General features: G+C 39.8%; 1 protein-coding gene across 2 annotated transcripts in view; it reads right to left on the bottom strand.

Annotated features, from left to right (window-relative positions):
* Positions 1-24,728, bottom strand: part of TBC1D19 (TBC1 domain family member 19) — a 119,095-nt gene that overhangs the window by 68,853 nt on the left and 25,514 nt on the right. For both annotated transcript variants that reach the window (XM_036330721.1, XM_036330711.1), the window contains exons 2-7: positions 20,249-20,321; positions 18,993-19,038; positions 14,747-14,822; positions 5,279-5,353; positions 4,055-4,118; positions 1,061-1,107 (exon numbers count right to left, since the gene is read on the bottom strand). In XM_036330721.1, coding sequence (XP_036186614.1) covers positions 1,061-1,107; positions 4,055-4,118; positions 5,279-5,353; positions 14,747-14,822; positions 18,993-19,038; positions 20,249-20,321 — 381 coding nt within the window. The remainder of the gene's footprint in view (positions 1-1,060; positions 1,108-4,054; positions 4,119-5,278; positions 5,354-14,746; positions 14,823-18,992; positions 19,039-20,248; positions 20,322-24,728) is intronic.

The raw sequence follows: 24,728 nt of genomic DNA, 5'->3' as shown, positions 1-24,728 counted from the left end.
TCAGACTAATTACACAAATACTGCATGGGGAACTCACTAACACAGACTGGGAAAGAAAAAGAATCTATGAATACATGGGTGATAGGAAAGAGAAAATATTAAAAATGCAGACACTATATTAGTAACTAAGGAAATAACTATAGGAAGTGTTCTTAAATTAAAGAAGAATCCCAGCATAAATAAGAAAAGCATCAATTCGGCAACAGTTCCTAAGGAAATGGAATATATGACTATTAGGGAGAAAACATAGTTAAAAATAACCATATAAAAATTACATGAAATTTCAGCCCTTAGTGCAAGAAAAGGAAAGGGTTTAGAGGAAACCTTTACTAAGCTAAGAGAAACAATACCATCGCTATAAAGGCGGTTTCTGACCAACCTAACTTCTCTTTAAATTTAAAAAGAGACTATTTATACTCCAAACAACCTGATAACATTTCTAACAATGTTTAATGCTGGTAAACTGGTATCAGAGACTACAGGTTCAGAAAAGAAATAAAAATAAAATGTGAAAGATTCATTCGTTCATGTGACAACTATTTATTGAGCAAGAATATGCTAAGCCTTGTTCTACCTGTTGGAGATAGAGCAGTTAAAGATAGGAAGAGCTTGCAGCTGGTTTTCTATCTATGCCTATCTCCAGGGATACCTGGGAGTGTGGTCAAGATGGGATGGAATGTACTAACTTGTCATTTATAATGTGCTATGTAATAGCCCCTGTGTTTACACTGTTTATTGGTTGGACTAGAACAAGGAGGGAATAAAAAGGGAAAAGATTCCCTGACACCTATACCATGGTATGTGCCAGGCAGCAGGCAACATGACTTAGAGTCGTTATTTTTTATGAAAAAATCTTCCTAATGGATTTACTTGCCTCTAATCTTTCCATATTCCAATATATTTTCCAATAGCAATATCCAAACACAAATCTGATCATGTGCTTCATTGACTTGGGGGCTGTTTACATGGTGATTTCCTCTGCCTAGAGATATTCCTGTATCATCATTTCTTTCATACTTTCCCCTCATTATCATACATATATTTAACCAATAGAACGTACCTCAAGAAAATCTTTAGGTGCATAAACAGGTCTGAAATGGCTTAAATCTAGAATTAAGAAGACAGATTACAAACAAAATTTCAGTTAATAGTAGTACATGTTTATTAATAATAAATATTAATGATTCCTGCATTCATTACTGTGCAGCTAGATTAATTAAACATTTGTAGAGTGTTGGTTATTTGCCATACATTGTGTTAAGTATTGGTAAAAAAATAAAAAGGCAGTCCCTCCCCCTTGACAGCCTAGATGGCATATTCTGAAAGAAACTGAGAGTCTCCCACTCATATATTTGAATAGATTATAACTGAATAAACAATGTCAATATAATATAAAAGTTCTATATGAGAATTCTCAAAGTGCATAGAATACAAACAATACATTCTCAGTGAATTCCTCTAGTTGTACTGAACTGTCCTCTCTTTTGAACTTCTGTGACACACTGCTTCCTATGTTATTTCTTGCCCAGGCCCCCACACTTATTTTTTTTTAAATACATTTTATTGATTTTTAACAGAGAGGAAGGGAGAGGGATAGAGAGTCAGAAACATCGATGAGAGAGAAACATCGATCAGCTGCCTCCTGCACACTCCCCACTGGGGATGTGCCCGCAACCAAGGTACATGCCCTTGGCCAGAATCAAACCTGGGACCCTTGAGTCCCCAGGCTGACACTCTATCCACTGAGCCAAACTGGTTAGGGCCCCCACACTTATTTTTAAGGAGGATAGTGAGTAATTATGTAGGTGTGCACTTAAGCCATTATATATATTATCATAGTAAAGTATATATAGTTGTGACTAATTATCCTGTATATAATAAAGAGGTAATATGCAAATTGACTATCACTCCAACACACAAGATGGCTGCCCCCATGTGGTCAAAGATGGCCGGCAGGGGAGGGCAGTTGGTGGGGGCGGGGGGGCCAGGTCAGCAGGGGAGGGCAGTTGGGGAGGGGACCAGGCCAGCAGGGGAGGGCAGTTAGGGGTGACCAGCCCAGCAGGGGAGGGCAGTTAGGGGTAATCGGGCCTGCAGGGGAGCAGTTAGGAGTTGATCAGGCTGGCAGGAGAGTGCTTAGGGGATGATCAGGATGGCAGGCAGAAGCGGTTAGGGCAGCCGTGGGCAAACTATGGCCCGCCGGGCCGGATCCGGCCCGTTTGAAATGAATAAAACTAAAAAAAAAAAGACCGTACCCTTTTATGTAATGATGTTTACTTTGAATTTATATTAGTTCACACAAACACTCCATCCATGCTTTTGTTCCGGCCCTCCGGTCCAGTTTAAGAACCCATTGTGGTCCTCGAGTCAAAAAGTTTGCCCACCCCTGGGTTAGGGGCAATCAGGCAGGCAGGCAGGTGAGCGGTTGGGAGCCAGCAGTCCTGGATTGTGAGTGGGATTACAGATTGGAGAGGGTGCAGGCTGGGCTGAGGGACACACACACACAGACACACATACACAACCATGCACAAACTTCATGCACCAGGCCTTTAGTATGTTTATAAAATTGATTGACTCAGTTTTAAACATTAAAATTACCCCACAATAAGTTCTTAAAAACATTTTAGAAGTCTTAGAACTTTACACCAGTTGACCTATCTTTAACATCTCAACAGAAGTAAAGCTTGAAAAATATTTGCCTTAACTATGAGTCTAATAAATTCAAGAATGATTTAATTTACTTTTTTATAAAAATGTTTTCAAATGCTGCTTTAAAAAAGGATAATTGCCTTAAATTGCCGGGAGCCGGTCCATCCTTGCTGTTTCAAGGGACCTGGCATATATGGCATACTGTTCTTAATATGTTTGCTCACCTTCTTGGCACTATGTGTTTTAACCAAGGTCTCCTCTCTGAGAAAGGTTGTTTCCCCAGGTAGGGATTTTCCCCTGAAGTTAGGGAGGGAATAAAACCCCTCAACTAAGTGCCAGGCGGGTAATTAATCACTTTAACTATGACCAATCATGTTTAAGCTACATAATCTTTACTCCCTGGAATGGAGATAAGAAACGCCCTAACCTTTGTAATAGAGATTGATAGGATTGAATCAACTGGTCTAAATACAGATGTAACAAGACAGCAAGAGACAGAACTTAGAAGACAGAACCTAGACACAGAACCTAGACACAGAACCTACACAGAACCTAGAGACAGAAGAACTTCACTGGAGAGAACATGGCAAAAGATCCTAGACAGAAACTGGAGACAGAACCTAGAGACAGAACCTAGCGAGAGAACATGGCAAAAGATCCTGGACCCAACCTGGCTACAGAAATTGGCAAGAGAACCTGATTAGAACCTGGTGACTGAACCTGGCTGGAGAACCTGGAGAGAACCTGGCTGGAGAACCTATCGAGAGAACATGGCAAAAGATCCTGGACAGAAACTGGCCACAGAACCTAGAGACAGAACCTAGACACAGAACCTAGACACAGAACCTAGAGACAGAACATGGCAAAAGATCCTGGACAGAAACTGGCAACAGAACCTAGCGAGAGAACCTGGCTGAAGATCCTAGAGACAGGACCTGGCTACAGAACTTGGTTGGAGAACCTAGCCAGAACCTGGCTGAAGAACCTGGCTACAGAATCTGGTGTCCGAACCTGGCTGGGGAACCTGGGGAACCTGGCTGGAGAACCTAGCAAGAGAACATGGACACAGAACCTGGCAATAGAACCAGGCAAAGAACCCAACCATGCCGATCAACTGAACGCTGCCTCTGAGTCTTTCCCTCTTCGCCTACTCCATCCACACCTTTGGGGACCCCTCGACCTGCTGGGGTTGGACCCCAGCATTAAATGTTCTCAAAATAAGAGAGAACACTGACCAAAGTTAGGAATTTTCAAACTGCAAAGCAAACAAAACAAATGATAGAAAATTAGTGGGAAAGGAAAGTTGCTATCTGTCCAAAAGTACTGTTAATATTGTTACTTAGGGTCCACAATGACCAAGAATGCAATTTCCCCCACTACCACATTTTGGAAAAAGCTATTCTTGTACCTGGTTCATCAGTTCCCATTTCATTCCATTTATTGAGAAGTTCTTTCTGATCTCCAACTGGCCTCTAGAAAAGACAATTTAAAAATTGGTTTCATTTTGTGAAGTTTAGCAATGCAGCTGAAAAATAAGAATCAATAACTCATCTGAAAGTTTAAATAAGGTACTATAACATAAGAAAAAATAATTTCATTACACACAAACTTTTTTAGAATTACACTTAAATTATTATTTAACTATTGTATCTAGTTTCAGTGGCTCAGTTAATGAGTCCAAGAAAAGAAGGTAAATAATCTGTACTGGCCAGTAAATTTTACACACAAACACTGCTGCTCAGCCCACATACTACACCTCTTACCCCCTCCAGCAATCTCAGAAATGCACTGCAAAGGGGACTGGCCAAGAGAGTGTGACTGAGTCAGTGGCATCATCTTCCTATACAAAAGATAGTAGTATTACACAATACTACCTATTTAGACAGCTTTTAGTATAAATTTATCTTTTTTAGCACCATCCTCTGGTGTCTTCAGTGACTTGTCCTTGGATATTATCCAAAGTACATCCACTATATTCTGTTCAACAGCAGGGAACAAATAGCAGGTAAAAAGAACGAAGTGAAGAGAAACTTAATTCTCTCCTACTTGGGAGCAGCTAGAAAGAATCCAGAACATTCCTCATGTGGCTTTTCTCTCCTTTTTCATCTCTCCCCGCTCAAAGCCCCAACTGACAGATAAATGTTGAGTACTAGATCTAAGTAAAGCTAATACTATTCCATCTAAATAGTTCTGTAGAGAGATAACAAATCATTCTTTTCATTGCCTATGTTAACACTGAAAGATGGCATCATATTTGCTATTACAAGATGATAGTATGCCTGAACTCCATGTCTAATTAAAAAATATGGCAATTTTGCTAATTAACCAGAAAATAATGAGTCAACACGTTAATGTCCACCTATAACCTTTACAGCCAAATCGCTAAATAATCTATAATATAGATTCTATACTTTATTTCTACTTATTCTCAAGTTATAGGTTTATTATAAAAAACATTACAGCATATATAACAGAAATCTATATAGAATACACCCACATAATTAATATTTTATATATTTTTTGTTTTAAAAAAATTGATATACTAGTAAAAAAGATAAATCTGCCTAAGTTATAAATTCATGATACTTTCCAGTGCTTGATTTACAATAAAATATTTAAATATTAAAAGTACCTTTCGTGCCAATGGGATACTCAGTTCAGTGCACATACTATTTAAACTCTTCAAAATCCTTTTTTCCCAACTTCCCTGAAACATAAAGAACAATCTATTATTGTTTCTGGTTAACAATACTGAAACTGATTTTTAAAGTAAGTAAAAAAAAAAATTAAAGATATTATGAGTTATACAGAAATGGTGAGGATGGTTGAGATTGGTTATCTTCATACCTTAGTTCAGTCAAAAAATATGGATTACAGCCTACTATGTGCCAGCTTTTCCACTTGCAAGAATTTCAACCAGATGGTTAAAGAAGTCATTTCCATAGACACCAGAAACAGAAATAGAATTTCCTGACAATGAAGGGAAATCCAAGAAGAAAGTGGCTGCTTTCAAGCTGGGTCAACCTTTAGGTTCCCTCAAGAACTCTAATCTCAATTAATTGGTATTTATTCATTCCTTTGTTTACTCGCTGGCTCACTGACTAACATATATTGAATGCTTTCTATATATATATATATGCTATGCACAAAACTAGGACCAGTGTGTAAAGGTAATAAGGAGCCTTTGACTAGGAATTATAAGAAAGAAACTCCCCCAACAAGTGGAATGACTTAACCAAATGGCTTAAATCCATGACACTGTGAGTTCTGTTTCCAGAAGTACTTGAGCAAAAGGCGATAAACTCCAGAGGTTGCACTGGGTAAACCGGAAGGTCTATTTCAGCTCCAGTTTTATAGATACTTAATTTTTCTCAGGTTGTATTTGTAAAAGTGACTAAACCAGGGGTGGGCAAACTTTTTGACTCGAGGGCCACAATGGGTTCTTAAACTGGACCGGAGGGCCAGAACAAAAGCATGGATGGAGTGTCTGTGTGAACTAATATAAATTCAAAGTAAACATCATTACATAAAAGGGTACGGTCTTTTTTTTTTTAGTTTTATTCATTTCAAACCGGCTGGATCCGGCCCGCGGGCCGTAGTTTGCCCACAGCTGGACTAAACCCTAACTCTGAAAAATAAAAGCTCAAAAAAATCATAGTTATTTGTGTGCTATTAAATTAAAATTTTAATATACACTTAGCATTCCCAAAAAAGCAAATAAGCTCTTGAAAAATGATAGTTCATTAATACAAAATAAAAAGAAAGTAATGTTTTCTACCCAAAAGACTTATAAAATAAATAAAGCTTTAAAATGTTATTTAGAAGGACAATAAATGGCCTTTTACATTTAAAATGTTTAAATAGGAAGACATTACCTCTTACCCAAACTCATATCCTCGCCAAATGAAATTATTGTTGGCTTCAAATCAGTTTCCCTAATAATTGGAATGTATGATATTAACTCAAAGGATTTCAAGAGTTTTATAAATAAGGCAATTTCTAAGCCATGATAGGCAAAAAAATTAATAAAAGAATCATAATTGTATAAAAATCTTTAAATGGGTATTAGCTATCACCATGCTATATTTTTATAACAATGTAAGTAAATAAAAAGTCTTTTCAAATTGTATAATATTTTGTTTTTAAAGATTTTAATGTTGACATTATTACAGGAGTCCCACTCCCCCTACTGTATAATAAATGTGCAGCATGTATAAATAAATGACTTTGAAACTATGAAATTAAAAAATTATTTTCTTTATGTTGACAAAAAATAAAGTAAAACAAAACAGTAATAGCTCAGGTACTTAATAAAAATATTTTAGTAATTCTTTGATTACAAATATAACACATTTATTTAAGATAATTTGGAAAACAGAATATGTAAAGAATAAAATAATAAATACATATCAACAAATTTCCATCATCCAAAAATAACCATTGTTAACATTTTATTCTCTTTTATTTTTTCTATGTATGTATATATAATTGATATATATATGTATGTATACACATATATACTCATGTACATTCTTAAAGTGGAATTATATTGTCATATCTTTTTATTTTTCCATTTAAGATTATATTCTATGCACTTTCCTATTTTGTAATTTCCTCAAAAATGATATTTTTGATGCCTGTATAATATTATCTTTTGGAAATGCCATGCTATATTTCAGCAAGCCCTATTGCTATTCATTTAGATTCTTTTAAAGTTTTTACTCTTATCACGAACATAAATTTCTGTGTTTCTCTGATTCCTTTAGATAAGATTCTAGATGTGGAATTATACTAGGAAAAGAGGTATAGATATTTTTAGGAGGGAACATTTTCTTTTTTTGTTTATTCAATTCATTCAACATTTTAAGTAATATGTATTGAGCATCTACCGTGGGACAGACACTGTGCCAGATGTTGGAGATACAGCTGGGAAAGAGAGACTGATGCTGTTTCACAAGGACTTCAGAACCTAGTAATAATACAAACGACCCAAGTATTTCACAAGGACTTCGGAACCCAGTAATAATACAAACGACCCAAGTATTGTGGTAGGAAGTACAGGGTGCTTCCCATGTGGAGGACTACAGACATGAAGAGTTAACTGAGCATCTGATAACTGGGAGGTCAGAGAGCCTTTCAAAAGAAACTACCATCTAACCTGATCCCTGAAGAATATGCATAAGTCGGCTAGAAATAGATGGGGAGTTTCAGGTAGAAGCAGCAGCATAAGCAATGGTTCTGCTGGAACAACTGGGAGAGGTCAAGTATGATTAGACAGAGAGAATGTACATGTGTGTGGAAGTGGGGAGGGGAGTGGGAACATGGGGAGGGGCAGTGTGAGTAGGCAAGAGATGAGACTTGAATCATAAAAAGGGGCAAGACCAGTTACAGCCTGATAAGCTAAAGTAAAGGGTTGAAATTATATCCTAAAAGTCTTAGAAGTTTTAAGAGGTGGAGTGACAATAAGACAAAAAGACCAACTAGATAGGGAATGAGAATTGAAATAATATAAAACTAACAAACTTCCTATTTTTGCTTAGGTTACTAGATTGATAGAAAACAGAGTAAATTCAGCCACATAGCATACCTTAAGTTTGCCTGAAGGTTTCTGGACTGTACAGAGAAACAGTCTGAATACCATCTGGAACCAGAATTCCAGGTTCAAATCCCAACTCTTTCACCTACTAGTTTTGTGACGTTGAATGAAAGATCATAAGAATAACTCACCTCAAAAGCTTGCCATGATGATTAAGTGAGTGAATACTTGTAAAGCCCTAGAATGGCACCCGCCACACGATTAGAGCTCCATGTGCTTACTAATATTATTTCACAAGAAAACTCCGGAACTTGTATTTATCATGCTGTGTATTCTTTTCTTCATAATGCTTTCTCTGAAGGATGTAGCAAAGTAGTTCCCAAGGTATTTTACATGGAAATGGGGTTCCATGGTCATGTAAGTTTGAACAACACTGGACTAAATCAAAGTGAACAGTTTCTTTACTGAAGAAGTTTTTGAGCCTTTAACATTCAGAACAGATTGTAAGAAACAAAATTAAGAAGTTTTCAATTAAAACCCAAAGTATAAAGTGAATATCCATGAGTTTATACTGATATAAATAATTAAATAAACAGAGTGTGTGTGTGTGTGTGTGTGGGGGGGAGAGAGAGAGAGAGAGAGAGAGAGAGAGAGAGAGAGAGAGAGAGAGAGAACTCTTCCATAAGGAAAAATTCAAAATAATTTGTTGATACTCCCTCCTCAAGGAAGTAAGAGCATAACTACCCCTCCTTAAGTGTGGACTACACACAGTAACTTCCTTCTAAAGAGTAAATTATACAGAGGGGGGAGGGAGTAACTTTACAGTGATGAAACCTCACAAATAGTACCTCTGCCAGATGATCAAGGTCAATATTAACAACACTTCCTAGCCACCTCCCCTAGAGCACACAACCTTACATTACAACTACCTATGTCCAAATCTTCTTAAACCATGAAGTTATCTAAAGGCAGAATCTAAGTTATTTCTGAATCTCCATAGCACATAGCAGAGTGTCTTCTCCTACTAGGTATTTATTTAGTAAATATGTTTTAAATGAATATTGTAATCATTGGTAGAAGAGATTGCAAATGCCTTTACTATTCATTCAACATAAACTTACTAAGATCCTGCTATATAAAAGTTAGCATACTAGATATAATGGGCATACAAAATGTTTTTACAGCATTACTGCTTTCAAAAGACATAAATTTCAGAATAATATGTACAGAAATTACTATAATGGAATGCAATTGGTGAAAAGGGCCATGAAATGATCGGGTGCTACAAGAGTGCAAAGAGGGAGCGACACTTTTCAACAGTGGTGTAAATCAGAGATGTCATCTGAGCTGATCCTCACAAAGCAAATAGGATTTTCATAATGCAAATCAGACAGAAAGGGCTTTCCATGATGATAAAAAAATAAGAAAGGTATTAAAGATGCAAGAGGGAAAGACAAAATAATTCACTTGGATGGGCACACAGGACAGTTATAAGACAGCAAATACTGATAAAGTGAAAGGGGACACTAGAACAAATAGTAAAAATTCTTAAATGTTGGGCTTTGGAATAGGAAATTAATTTGTTAGGCAATTGGGTGGGAGTCACTAAAAGTTTGTTAGAAGGCAGTGAGATACATTATAAGGGTTCATCTGCTTGTAGTTCAAGTTCATTGTGTTGAGATTACATAGGGTGATAGACTCATTGAAAGGTAAGTGGTGTAAGAATAAGGCAAGGATGCTAATTAATGTCTGAAGCCAAGTAAGCACTCAACAAGAGATAGTCATCATGGTCATCATCATGATCATTGTGATCACTATGGTAATAATGACGAAAAAGAATAGAAGGCTCTCTAAGACTATGGAAAGAAATCATTTATAGAACTTAGTGAGTATTTGGATTTGGAAAAATGAGGTCGAAGATATTTCATGTCTACATTAGTATAATAATGATGGAAACCAATCATCAGAACTTGGGAAGGCAGAAGATATACTCATTTTAGAAAAAACATCAGAAACTCGGTTTTAGACATGCTGAGTTTGATCTAACAGAAGAAATGTACAGTAAACAGTTGATCATAGAGGAATGGATCCAAAAATGGTGTAGCAGCAAAGCAGGAAGCTATGGAAGCTTGAATGAGATGACCTAAATATTCTCAACAAAATAATTGGCAAATGTTCAAAATGAGTGAGATAGAGGTAGAATTTCAGGCTACATACGCATGGCAAAACTTTGGGAAAATCTAACCAGAAACCAGGTAATAAATAATCTAATATAATAAAAGAGAAACATGGTAATTGGCGTACGACCGCTACCCTTCCCATTGGCTAATCAGGGAGATATGCAAATTAACTGTCAGCCAAGATGGCGGCCGGCAGCCAGGCAGCTTGAAACTAACATGAGGCTTGCTTGCTTCAGTGATGGAGGATTCCAACGTTCCCCACCTGCCTTGCCGGCCTCTGAGCCTGCAGTTTGAAACATTTTAACAAATATAGAAGCTAAACAAAACCCCAGAAACCAGCTTTCAGCAAGCTGGGATCTCAGAGCTGGAGTCAGAGCTGGAGTTATACATTGTTTCGATTACCTACTTTCAGCAGCGGAGGCCTAAGAGCTGGAGCCTCAGAGCTAAAGCTGGCCCAGAATTAAAAAAAAAAAAAAGAAAAAAAACGAGCGTTGGGAGCTTCCGTCACCCCCAGCCTGAAAACAGCCCTCAGCCCCTCACCCAGACTGGCCAGGCACCCCAGTGGGGACCCCCACCCTGAAGGGTGTGTGACCAGCTGCAAACAGCCATCATCCCCTCACCCAGGCTGGCCAGGCACCCCAGTAGGGACCCCCACCATGATCCAGAACACCCTTCAGGGCAAACCAGCCAGCCCCACCCATGCACCAGGCCCCTATCCTATATAGTAAAAGGGTAATATGCCTCCCGGCACCGGGATCAGCATGACAGGGGGCAGCGCCCAAACCCCCAGATCGCCCTGCGGCTCTGTGTGTGACAGGGTAGAGCCATAACCTCTCCATCAGCCCTGCCCTGAGTGTGAGAGTGGCGGCGCCCCAACCCCCTGATCGGCCCTGCTCTGTGGGTGATAGAGGGCGGCACCACAACCCCCACCCCTCCCACGGGCCCTGCTCTGTGTGTGATGGGGTAGAGCCATAACCTCCCCATCGGCCCTGCCCTGAGTGTGAGAGTGGTGGCATCCCAACCCCCTGATCAGCCCTGCTCTGTGGGTGATAGAGGGTGGTGCCCCAACCCCCTGATCCGCCCTGCTCTGTGTGTGACAGGGGGCGGTGCCCCAACTCCCCTATCGGCCCTACTCTCTGAGTGACAGGGGGGAGCTCCTCAACCCCCTGATGGGCCCTGCTCTGTGTGTGACAGGGGGCAGCGCCCCAACCCCCGGATTGGCCCTGCTCTGTGCGTGACAGGGGGCGGTGCCCCAACCCCCCAATCGGCCCTACCCTGAGCGTGACTGGGGGTGGCATCGCAACCTCCCGATCCGCCCTGCTCTGTGCATGATGGGGGCGGCGCCCCAACTCCCCAATCGGCCCTGCTCTGAGCCTGACCAGGGGCTGCACCTAGGGATTGGGCCTGCCCTCTGCCACCTGGGAGCAGGCCTAAGCCAGCAGGGCGTTATCTCCCGAGGGGTCCCAGACTGCGAGAGGGCACAGGCCAGGCTGAGGGGCCACCCCTCCCCCCCGAGTGCACAAATTTTTGTGCACTGGGCCTCTAGTGAATTATAAAAGGATTGACAGGCAGCAAAATGAATCCACTGGAAGATGAATAAGTGGATTTAGTCAAAATTAATGGTCAGGCCAAAACCAGTTTGGCTCAGTGGATAGAGCGTTGGCTTGCGGACTGAAAGGTCCCAGGTTCGATTCCGGTTGCGGGCACATCCCCAGTAGGAGATGTGCAGGAGGCAGCTGATCGATGTTTCTCTCTCATCGATGTTTCTAACTCTCTATCCCTCTTCCTTCCTCTTTGTAAAAAATCAATAAAATATATTTTTAAAAAAATTAATGGTCAACACATATGATTTTCCTCCTAAGTGTTCAGCAGTTGGGAGAAGAGAACGAGTAGACAGTAGAGGTAGCCTATGCTGAAGGACATGTGACAGGAGTTATTTTCTTTTTTAACTGCTTTTTGCAATTTTTCTGCTTGAATTATTTTATTCTTTTAAAGTGATTTTTAGTTGTTTTCAGCCCATTTATAGTGTATATTCACTTGAGTTCTGCAACAGAACACAGTGAGTACATAACAGTCTGCTATGAGAACAAATATATTTCAAATATATTCTGCTTCAAAAGCCAAAATTTTAAGGGGACAGTGCATCAGTTCATCCCCATTTCATTCCTTTAATATCACAGAGCAAGGGGAACTTCTATCATATTTTAAATTTCAGACCTGTATGGTACATAGTATTTTTTTTCTACGCAGTGTTTTCAGGATTAGTTTAAGTATGTGTGATCCTTGGTTACTGAAAGTAAAAAGAAGAGTCTACAAGGAGAACCAAGATGGCGGCATAGGTTAACGCCGGAGTTTGCTGCTTTGACAACTACTTCAAAAGTGAAACCAAAAAACGGAAGGGACAGCACCCAGAACCACAGAACGCCGGCTGAGTGGAAGTCCTACAACTAGGAGGAAAGAGAAACGCATACGGACACTCAGAGGAGGCACAGTGCTGAAGTCAAATTCTGAGGTGCGGAGTGCGCGCAGCGGGCTGGCGGCGGAGGGCGCGGTTGGCGTTTTCAATCGGGAGGGAGTCGCAGACTCTGAGCTCCAGATACGGGAGAGTCTTTACGGACCCAGACTCAAACGGGAGAAGCGGGACTGTCTGGCTTCGGTCAGAGCGAGTGCAGCTTTCTCTCTGAGCTTTGCAGCGGGTGCTGGGACTCAGAGAGGCAGAGCCCCTGGGGACAGGACTGAGAGCCGCCATAACTGCTCTCTCCGGCCCACCCTGTTGATCCTGTTCGACCTGCCCCGCCCAAGCCCTGCACACAGGCATTTGCCGGATAGCCTCAGGCAAAGGCTAGATTAGCACCTCCCTAGAGGACAAAAGTTCTCTCACTGCTGACACAGCTGATTCTCATAGCCACTTGGCCTGGAGGTCAAACCCTCCCTGGAATTAGCTACAACAATCAAGATTTAACTATAAGGCTGCGAACAAAGACCACTAGGGGGTGCACCAAGGAAGCATAACAAAATGCAGAGACAAAGAAACAGGACAAAATTGTCAATGGAAGATATAGAGTTCAGAACCACACTTTTAAGGTCTCTCAAGAACTATTTAGAAGCCGCCGATAAACTTAATGAGATCTACAAGAAAACTAATGAGACCCTCGATCTTATATTGGGGAACCAACTAGAAATTAAGCATACACGGACTGAAATAACGAATATTATACAGACTCCCGACAGCAGACCAGAGGAGCGCAAGAATCAAGTCAATGATTTGAAATGCGAGGAAGCAAAAAACACCCAACCGGAAAAGCAAAATGAAAAAAGAATCCAAAAATGCGAGGATAGTGTAAGGAGCCTCTGGGACAGCTTCAAGCGTACCAACATCAGAATTATAGGGGTGCCAGAAGATGAGAGAGAGCAAGATATTGAAAACCTATTTGAATAAATAATGACAGAAAACTTCCCCCACCTGGTGAAAGAAATGGACTTACAGGTCCAAGAAGCGCGGAGAACCCCAAACAAAAGGAATCCAAAGAGGACCACACCAAGACACATCATAATTAAAATGCCAAGAGCAAAAGATAAAGAGAGAATCTTAAAAACAGCAAGAGAAAGAAACCCAGTTACCTACAAGAGAATACCCATACGACTGTCAGCTGATTTCTCAACAGAAACTTTGCAGGCCAGAAGGGAGTGGCAAGAAATATTCAAAGTGATGAATACCAAGAACCTACAACCAAGATTACTTTATCCAGCAAAGCTATCATTCAGAATTGAAGGTCAGATAAAGAGCTTCACAGATAAGGAAAAGCTAAAGCACCAAACCAGGATTATATGAAATGCTAAAAGGTATCCTTTAAGAAGAGGAAGAGGAAGAAAAAGGTAAAGATACAAATTATGAACAACAAATATGCATCTATCAACAAGTGAATCTAAGAATCAAGTGAATAAATAATCTGATGAACAGAATGAACTGTTGATTATAATAGAATCAGGGACATAGAAAGGGAATGGACTGACTATTCCTGGGTGTGGGAGATTCGGGAAGAGACTGGACAAAAATTGTGCACCTATAGATGAGGACAGTGGGTGGGGAGTGAGGGCGGAGGGTGGGGCGGGAACTGGGAGGAGGGGAGTTATGGGGGGAAAAAAAGAGGAACAAATGTAATAATCTGAACAATAAAGATTTAATTAAAAAAAAAAAAAGACCAGATAGTAAATATCTCCCAAAAAAAAAAAAAAAAGAGTATACAAATACTATTCACATCACTTTATTGGTTCTTACCCAGTTTTTCATACAGTGAATAACATATACTCCTGACATCAATAAGGACCTTTCATTCTGCATTATATAACCTGACATGGAAAATAAAAGTAAGCAATAGCCAACCTGTGCTTTCCTCATGTATACCAAAGGCTCTTTAAGATGTTCCGGAGGCACTGCAGGGTGACTAGGTAGAGGAAACCTAGGAACAAGAAGAGGCAGCTTAATATTGTACCTTACTCTTGATAATTAACTAATTCTCTTGGTTAGAAATTACTTACCTCTGTAGCCCATGTTATGAATGAAACAGACTACTTATTAGCAGTGTATGTGTTGACACAAGGTGCAACAGCCTGACAAACTTCAACTCTTACCCGACCAGTACTGTAGTTTTAGATTAGTAATTTAATTACTTGTTAAACTGCATAATTATCTGGGTTCATAAATTGAGGTAATTTAAAATATTATTTGGCTCTGTAAATGCTTATGATAATTGTCCTATTAATTTTAACACAGAAATATAAACATTTAGAGGAATCTTTTAAGAAAAAAAATCCATTGACATATTAACATATCAACTCTTATCCTTTTTCACATGATTATATATTTTTATACAGTTGAAATAATAATAGAAATATTTATTTGAATACACAGGTTTTACTATATAATACATTCATTTAAAAATTTAATAAAATTTTAAAGTTTTATGAATTCTTTCTGTTTTCTAAGTCACTTTACATTTTATATTCAAAATGTATTGTTTTTATTAAGAAAACATTTATTTAGTCAATAGATTTTTGAGCCATTCTAGGTACTAAATATATGATAGTGATTAAAACAATATCCCCTGTTCTCATATATCTGACATTCTAGTAAAGAAAGTGAATAATTATAAAAACAAATAAATGCATAGAATAACACCAGATAGTAATAGGTGTCATGAGAAAATGAGAGCAGGTAATGGGATAAAAGTGCTTTGGAAGGGTAGAGAAAGCATCTAGGGGAGCTAATATTCTAAGACATAAGTGGGAAGAAGCAGCCTATCATACAAAGATCTGGGGCAAAGGGAAAGCAAGCATAAGACCCTGAGGTGGAAACATTTGGAATGTTTAAAAATCCTTAAAAAACAACAACAAAAAAAACAATAAACAGAATGGTTGGGATATAATGATCAAGGCACAGAGTGATGTGAAATCACATAGAAGGCAATGGGATAACATGATACTCCAATCGTTTACGCCAATCTCTTTCACACACAAAAAAGGTTATTTATAGGACCTGTACCTACAGCAAAGCAACTATGTTGCATAGTCAAGAACCATACACCGAATTCTCAAGAAATTCCTCATCTGAAGTGGGACATCAGCATGTGAAGGGTTAATGACATACGAAGCCACCAGTACCTATCCCAGAACCTAAATGCGAGAGGCTCAAATGTCCATAACAAATGTTTCTAGAATAGAAAAGAGTACCCTATCCTACCTCATTTAAAGAAAGCTTCACTTACTGATTATTTCTAGCTCATTGCTTTTCCCACTAAAATCTACATTCCATATACCTGAATAAATCACCTTTCACAAAGGAAAACATGATAACCTCTAGATACCTCAGTATTTCTTATATGCAAGATCATTTTAAAAACCATTATTTCATGGTGCTCAATGTGTCATTTGTAAAGGGACATGTGGTTTAGAATTAAATATCACTCTAAAATCCTTCCACTTTAATAATAATTACAGTACTTCTAAATGCAATAAAACTTAGAAATTTAGGATTGAAACTGGGTGCACTTACTGCAGAGAGAGGGTTGTAAGATAGAAACCTGTGCATCATTCTTGACTCCTTCCTCTTCCGATCCCCTGAGCCCCCACAAATAGTTCTCAGCTTTTTCCTCCCCACAGACACTGTTTCAGGGAACCAGCATCTCTGGTCTGCATTCACCCGTCAGACTGTCCCTGCTTCCATGCCATTTTCAACCTATTTGCCAATTTGCCTGGCTGCTAGCCAGGAGCGATGTCTCCCATGTTCACCAGTGCTTGCAATCCCAGTGTCTAGCTAGCGTAATGCCTGGTGCACACTAGATAACCAGCACATTGTTGAATGAATAAAATGCAAATATGGTCATGTCGCTACTCTGCTTAAACTTTTAAATTGACACCCAAATGCTATTAGGATCCAGTCTACAACGCCTTGAGTATGAGGCACATACGTGGCTAATATCATCCTTTACCATGGCCCTTCCCCTATACCAGTGGTCGGCAAACTGCAGCTCGGCAAACCGCGGCTCGCGAGCCACATGCGGCTCTTTGGCCTCTTCAGTGTGGCTCTTCCACAAAATACCACATGTGGGCGCGTACGTACAGTGTGATTTAAACTTTGTGGCCTGCCGGAAGCCGGTCCATCCTTGCTGCTTGACACAGTCGCTGCAGGAAAGAAACATCTGCACAGCATATGTTTCAAGGGACCTGGCGTATATAGCATACTGTTCTTAATATGTTTGCTCCCCTTAGCGCTGTGTGTTTTAACCAAGGTCACCTCTCCGAGAAAGGTTGTTTCCCCAGGTAGGGATTTTTCCCTGAAGTCAGGGAGGGGATGAAACTCCTTAACTAAGTGCCAGGCGGGTAGTTAATCACTACAAACAATCATGCTTAAGCTACATAATCTTTACTCCTTGGAATGGAGATAAGAAACGCCCTAACCTTTGTAATAGAAATTGACAGGATTAAAATCAACTGGGATAAATACGGATGTAACAAGACAATAAACAGCAGAACTTCGCTGGAGATCCAAACCAGAACTTGGCTGGAGATCCTGGCTAGAGATCCTGGCTAGGCTGCTGATCAACTGAATGCTGTCTCTGTGTCATTCCTTCTTCGCCGACTCCATCCACACCTTTGGGGACCCCTGGACCTGCTGGGGTTGGACTCCGGCAGTGGCCCATGCGCAGAAGTTGGTATTTTGTGGAAGAGCCGGTATTTTGCGGAAGAGCCACACTGAAGGGGCCAAAGAGCCGCATGTGGCTCGCGAGCCGCGGTTTGCCAACCATGGCCCTATACCACCCAGCCATTCAACTTCTGTTCCTTCACTGAGCCACAGTTCCCCCTCCAAGTCTCTGAGCCCACTGTTCCCTTCTGCCTACAGCACGTCTCTTCGCATGCTGCACTGTATTCCCAGTGCCCAGAGCAGTGCTGGCACATGGCAGGGACTCAGTAAATACCTGAGGAATGATGAAATAGTAAATAAACTACAAACGCTAACATTCTAGATCTACATTTTTTGTAATGACAAATAGTTCTATAAATCTCAATGGATGCTGAGGGCAAGTCCACATACACAAAGAAGTTAATTTTTTGTATGATGTTCTTAATAATATTAATAAAGAGAAAAAGGGTAATATCCCAAATGGTAACAATAAATAGAACGTTGGTAAGCTTCAGTTTTCTGAAATAGTAACTTACAAGAAGCCCTAATTACACTGAATAAATAAATTTGTAATATAAATTTTGGTTGTTGTGCCCAGATTTCATGATTCCCAAGAACCCACAGGGAGCCAGCGAGTCCGATGCAAAAGCAAAGAGTCATTCATTTCAAACCTAGGTTTGGCTCCCCTGCCACACTCACCGATGCAACGGTAAGCTCCAGTGGCCGGAGAGAGAGAAAACTCTGTGTGGAGAGAGCTTTTATAGGGGGTTGGGGTAAGGGGAGGAGAAAAGACTGTGGGCCCTGCCGATTGGCCAGGCGCGAGTCGGTGTCTCATTACACAGGATGTGGTCATAGTGATGGCGTGCACTTCCCTTGACTATCTTCCGGGAAGAAGCTTGCTGAGCACATGGCCAAGTTAAGATGGAGGGCATAGCCCTTACCCTGGGGCAAGGTGGAGGGCGTAGCCCTTATCCTGGGGCAAGGTGGAGGGCGTAGTCCTCGCCCTTTCATGGTGACATATGAAAACTCTATATAGTTACAGCAGGAAGGCTGGGGAGGGTTGGGGGGCTGAAGGGGGTGGGTGAGAGATCAACCGAAGGACTTGTATGCATGAATATAAGCATAACCAATGGACATAAGACATTGGGGGATAGGGGAGACCGGGGGAATGTCAAGAAGGGGGAAAAAAAGGAGACATATATAATACTCTTTGTAATACTTTAAGCAATAAAACAAAATTTTTTTAAAAAAAGGAAACATTCAAAAAAAACTATATATAGTTAATATTCTCAGGCAAAACTGTAATTTTTAAAAGTATTAACTAATTTTAAATGCTATATTAATATTAATAAGAAATAATACAATGAGTATACATAACAATACTGTATTCAGCAGTTACAAAGTAAATATAGCTAAACATAGTATTTCATCATAGGTAGGAAAAACTCACACACTCAGTTCACTATAAACAGCATTCTGAAGTTTCTTCTCCCAACCTGTTTTAAAAAAAACAAAATATATAAACATATTAGTTTCAAAGATAGATATACATTATAATTAATGTATCTCACTGTAACATTATACTCATTTGTGAAAGCACTTTATCAGCTGCCAATTGCTGTGTAGTGTTATTAAGGATTAGTTCCTATGCATTCATTATATCCCTTGGCAAACACTGAGTAGCCAAGTTGTCAACATTATATTATTTTTTAAGTAAAACTATTGCACCATTTCTCAAGATGGGAGAAAAAGTTCCTTCTTCTACCATTAAGTTGCTCAACAAATGCTGAAATCTCTAGCCATTGCACTACTAGTTCAATGATGACTGTGCCTAGAGAAAAGCAAGAAAGAGCCAGGCAGCCCGGCCGGTGTGGCTCAATGGTTGAGCATTGACCTATGACCCAGGAGGTCATGGTTTGATTCCTGGTCAGGGTACATGCCTGGGTTGCAGGCTTGATCCCCAGTGTAGTGCATGCAGGAGGCAGCCGATCAATGATTCTCTCTCATTATTGATGTATCTACATCTCTCTTCCACTCCCTTCCTCTCTGAAATCAATAAAAATACTTTTTTTAAAAAAAAAGAAGAAGAAAGAGCCAGACACTTGGAAAATGCAGACCACAAGTAATCAGTTACATGAACTAGTCAGTAAACGCCTACCAGCAGAAGTGGATTATTATAAGGTACCTACCACAAGTCAGATCAGTTATCTTGGCTGATAACTACTTGAACTTTTCTGGATAAGTAAACCACTTAATATCTCAGTTTCCATGTACAAAGGTTAGAATAGGGAACCTCTCTTCTTGCTCTAAAAAGGGGGGGAGGGGGATTTTTGTTGTTGTTTGTTGAAAGGGTAGAAAGAGGAGGGAAAATAATTGTAGAAGGAAAAAAATATATACCAAAAAAAAAAGGAAAAGACAAGTTCCTGAACGAGGAGGATTTTTCATATATTCAGGATGTATTTGATCAGGAAGGTAAACAGTATTTAAAACTAACTGATGTAAAGCAGTCATTTCCTTAGTGACCCTAAATTTTTACAGCATTTATTGAAATGTTTGAAAGTTCTAATTCTACCCAAATAGAAATATATCCAGCCACTGTTTCACAAGTTTGAATGAGTAATTAGATGGGGATGAAATATTTCCTTCAAATACAGTATTTCCTTATTTTGCCTTAAAGAATTAGGGGGGGGAAAACAACTTACAAACCTGATGTTTTAAAGAATCTCTTGATATCTTCTTTTAGAGATTCAAGTTTAATATCAGTTCTCTGAAGACTGGCCTAATTTTAGAAAAAAGAAAAAGAGGTCAAGATAAGTCATTGGGTTGATATTTAATGTTAACGGAAATTTTTAAAAAGTGTGTCCAAATACACAGACTATTTAAAAACCTCGCTCTGAGGTCAGAACACCTGGGAATTAACTAGATGAGCTCAAAAGACAGAACTCTTTTTCAACTACTCTGAAATAGAGGATCTGTGATATTAAACATTTCTACTCAAAATGTAAAAACTTGTAGCTCATAGCTATCTAACATCATCTAGTGTTTTTATCTTTATGAATACTTAACATCATTTTTCCAGTAGAAAAAATACTCAGACTTCATAAGTTCATTCTCCTAATATTATACCCAACATATACAGCATCTACACCTAATGACCAAAAACCCAGTTGCATCCTTAAAATGGATTTTTGATTAGTATCTTCCTCTTTGGATTGCTGCTCAATGTGAACCTGCATTTGTTGTGCATATTTATGGGAAATATATAAAACTACTATTTCACAAATGCTTATTAGTACCTCTTTCCTCTTCAAGCACAAGCTTTTTATTCTACTGATATTTCATACTGTAATTTTTACCAAAAATATAATTTCTCGAACCTATAACGGCTTCATGACTTTCAATGTGTTTATCTTTCATCACTTAGCTCTCTCTATCAAATTCCAGAAGTCTACTTCTTAAGAATTATTTCTAGTAGAGTATCTCATAAGCATTTCAAACCTATGAAATAAAAATATTAATCTTATCTTCCATTTACTACATTGCTCCTTCTCTTCTATTTTTTAATCTTCATCCATGCAATTACTATCACCAGATCTTCCAAGTCAGAAACATTAGTTACTCTCAATTCCATTCTAACTCTTCTAAGATTTGACCCGCTTCTGGAAAGGTTGCATTGGTGACAATGAGTTGTTTTTGCTTTTTTTAATCTCCCTGATTTCCACATAAAAAGAGACCAAGCAACTCAATACCAAAAGCAACATCCCATGGAAAACATGTGCAACAAAACTTGATGATAAGATATCCCCTACAAGCCTAACATACAAGCAATAGGGGACATACCAAGGACACAAAATCTATAGTGTATGGTAGTAGCATCTGTGGAGGGGAAGCAGTGGGTATCTGATATATGTAAAAACAGAGAACTCCAAAATAGCCAACAAGTTCACTGGAACATACGATAAGCCAATTTTAGAACAGGAGCTGAAACTGAGAGGGGTTTGGCCTAATCCAGTCAAGCGGATTAGGTCTGAAGAGACTGGAGCAGCCTTCCACTTGTGAATTCTTGAAACTGACCAACCAGTGTACCGCACCCTTTTCAGACAAGGCCACCTTGAGGAGAAAATACTACCGATAAAGTAACAAGAATTGAGGATTACAGTGAACCAATTTATTACCTTGAAAACTGGTAAATAAAGGAAAAGTAATTTATCTTGCTTTTCCTATGGGAACTGTACCACTGGGCAACCAAATAGTAGATAAGAGGAAATGTCTCTTTATAAAGGAATTTCAGCTAATAACTAAAACAGATATGATATAATTAGAATATCACCATTTTGCAACCCCCAATAACTTCTAGGCATTGAGCAGAAACAGCTAATAACATTGCAAAAGACAGACACAATGTGCTTCTCGATGAAATAACATTGCTGCCAACGTCGGCGGCCACCTGCGTCTGCTCAAGCCACTGGGTCCAGCTGTCAATTTACAAGTCACACAAAGGACAGAGGAACATGTTACACTTCACCATGGGTGTGCAATCAGAAAAACCCAGGATGTGAGAAATTATAAAGGTCAAACGGCCCAGTTCTTCAGCAATAAATTATAAGGAAAAAGAAGGGAAGGAAAGGAAACCCATAGATTTTTAAAGATTTTAAAAGGCACATCAAAAAAATTTTTTGGAGAAACCAAGATGGCGGCATAGGTAAACACCAGAGAGTGCTGCCTTGCACGACCACTTCAAAAATACAACTAAAAGACGGAACAGACATCATCCAGAACCACAGGAAGGCTGGCTGAGTGGAAATTCTACAACTAGAAGGAAAGAGAAAAGCATACCGAGACTCAGAGGAGGTGTGGTGCGGAAGTAAAATACAGAGGTACAGAGGCACATGTGGAGAGGGTTGGCGGCTGAGGACACAGTTGTCTTTTTCAATCGAAGGGAGTCTCAAGCTCTGAGCTCCAGTTCCGGGCGAATCTCTGGGGACCCAGACTCATACAGGAAAAACTGGACTGTCTGGCATCGGTCGGAACTCGAGGGCAGCTTTCTCTCGGGGGTGCTTGCAGCGATTGCAGGGACACTGAGAAGCAGGGCCTCTGAGGGCAGGACTGAGAGTAGCCATAACTGCTCGCTCCACCCTGTTGATCCCTTGGGACCCCGCCCCTCCCAAGCCATGCACAGAGGCTTTTGCATATAAAAGGCCTGGCCCTTTGCAATCTGATAATTACCTAACAAACTGCAGCTGGCCCAAGGCCCCAGGGCAACTTGCATTTCATCACAGCTGGCTCCTGCTGGATAGCCTCAGGCAGAGGCTAGATTAGCACCTCCTTAGAGATCCAGGAGCCAGTGTGCCTGGTGATCAGAGTGGGACCATCCAGATTGCAGCTCCTCGGATTCATAAAGGACACATTCAGGGGGCAGACTCAGTGAGCACCAAAGCCCCATTGAAGCAAGTCTTGCCCCGGAGGGGTGTCTCCAGCACAGAAGTTCTCCCACTGCAGACACAGCTGATTCTCACAGCCAATTGGCCTGGAGGTCAATTCCTTCCAGTGATAGCTACAACAATCAAGGCTTACCTACAACAAGACTGTGCACAAAGACCACAAGGGGGTGCACCAAGAGTGTCTACCTCAGGTAATTGGGGAGGCTGAACCACTGGGCCCTATAGGACACTTAGCACAGAAAGCCACTCTATCGACACAGCAAAGCATAAAAAATGCCGAGACAAAAAATCAGGACACAAATGACAGAAATGGAGGAAAGCAAACTACTGGATATAGAGTTCAAAACCACACTTTTAAGGTTTTTCAGGAATTTTCTAGAAACCGCCAATAAACTTAATGAGACCCTCAAGAAATCTAGTGAGACCCTTGATGTTGTGATAAAGGACCAACTAGAAATTAAGCATACACTGACTGAAATAAAGAATATTATACAGACTCCCAACAGCAGACTAGAAGATCGCAAGAATCAAATCAAAGATTTGAAATACGAAAAAGCAAAAAACACCCAACCAGAAAGGAAAATGAAAAAAGAATAAAAAATACGAAGACAGTGAAAGGAGCCTCTGGGACAGCTTCAAGCATACCAACATCTGAATTACAGGGGTGCCAGAAGAAGAGAGAGAACAAGATATTCAAAACCTATTTGAAGAAATAATGACAGAAAACTTCCCCTACCTGGTGAAAGAAATAGACTTACAAGTCTAGGAAGTGCAGAGAACCCCAAACAAAAGGAATCCAAAGAGGACCACACCAAGACACATCATAATTAAAATGCCAAGAGCAAAAGACAAAGAGAATCTTAAAAGCAGCAAGAGAAAGACAGTCAGTTATCTACAAGGGAGTACCCATACGACTGTCAGCTGATTTCTCAACAGAAACTTTGCAGGCCAGAAGGGAGTGGCAAGAAATATTCAAAATGATGAATGCCAAGAACCTACAACCAAGATTACTTTATCCAGCAAAGCTATCATTCAGAACTGAAGGTCAGATAAAGAGCTTCACAGATAAGAAAAAGCTAAAGGAGTTCATCACCATCAAGCCAGTATTATATGAAATGCTGAAAGGTATCTTTTAAGAAGAGGAAGAAGAAGAAAAAGGTAAAGATACAAATTGTGAACAACAAATACACATCCATCAACAAGTGAATCTAAAAATCAAGTGAATAAATAATCTGATGATCAGAATAAATTTGTGATTATAATAGAATCAGGAGCATAGAAAGGGAGTGGACTGACTATTCTTGGGGGGAAAGGAGTGTGGGGGATGCGGGAAGAGACTGGACAAAAATCGTGCACCTATGAATGAGGACAGTGGTGGAGGGGTGAGGGCGGAGGGGAACCTGGTGGAGGGGAGCTATGGGGGGGAAAAAGAGGAACAACTGTAATAATCTGAACAATAAAGATTTAATTAAAAAATTTTTTTTTAATTGGCAAGACCAAGTTAGTGTCTATGGATATACATTTGGTTAATAAAACTATCAAGAAATGCAGGAAAGTGATTACCAAATCAGGTGGTTGGGGAGGGAGGGATTCGTGATGGGGATGGGGCAAATGAAGGGGTTTCTGGTATGGCTGGCAAAGTTTCCCGCTTTTTTTTTCCAGTTTTTTTTATTTCAAGAAAAATGATTTTAAATATAATAGTGTTACATGCAATAAACTTTAATATTTCAAGAAAATGATCTTAA

The sequence above is a fragment of the Myotis myotis genome, unplaced genomic scaffold (genome assembly GCF_014108235.1).
Source record: "Myotis myotis isolate mMyoMyo1 unplaced genomic scaffold, mMyoMyo1.p scaffold_m19_p_1, whole genome shotgun sequence".
NCBI classification, from domain to species: Eukaryota; Metazoa; Chordata; class Mammalia; order Chiroptera; family Vespertilionidae; genus Myotis; species Myotis myotis.
This window is presented reverse-complemented; position numbering and strand designations above follow the sequence as displayed.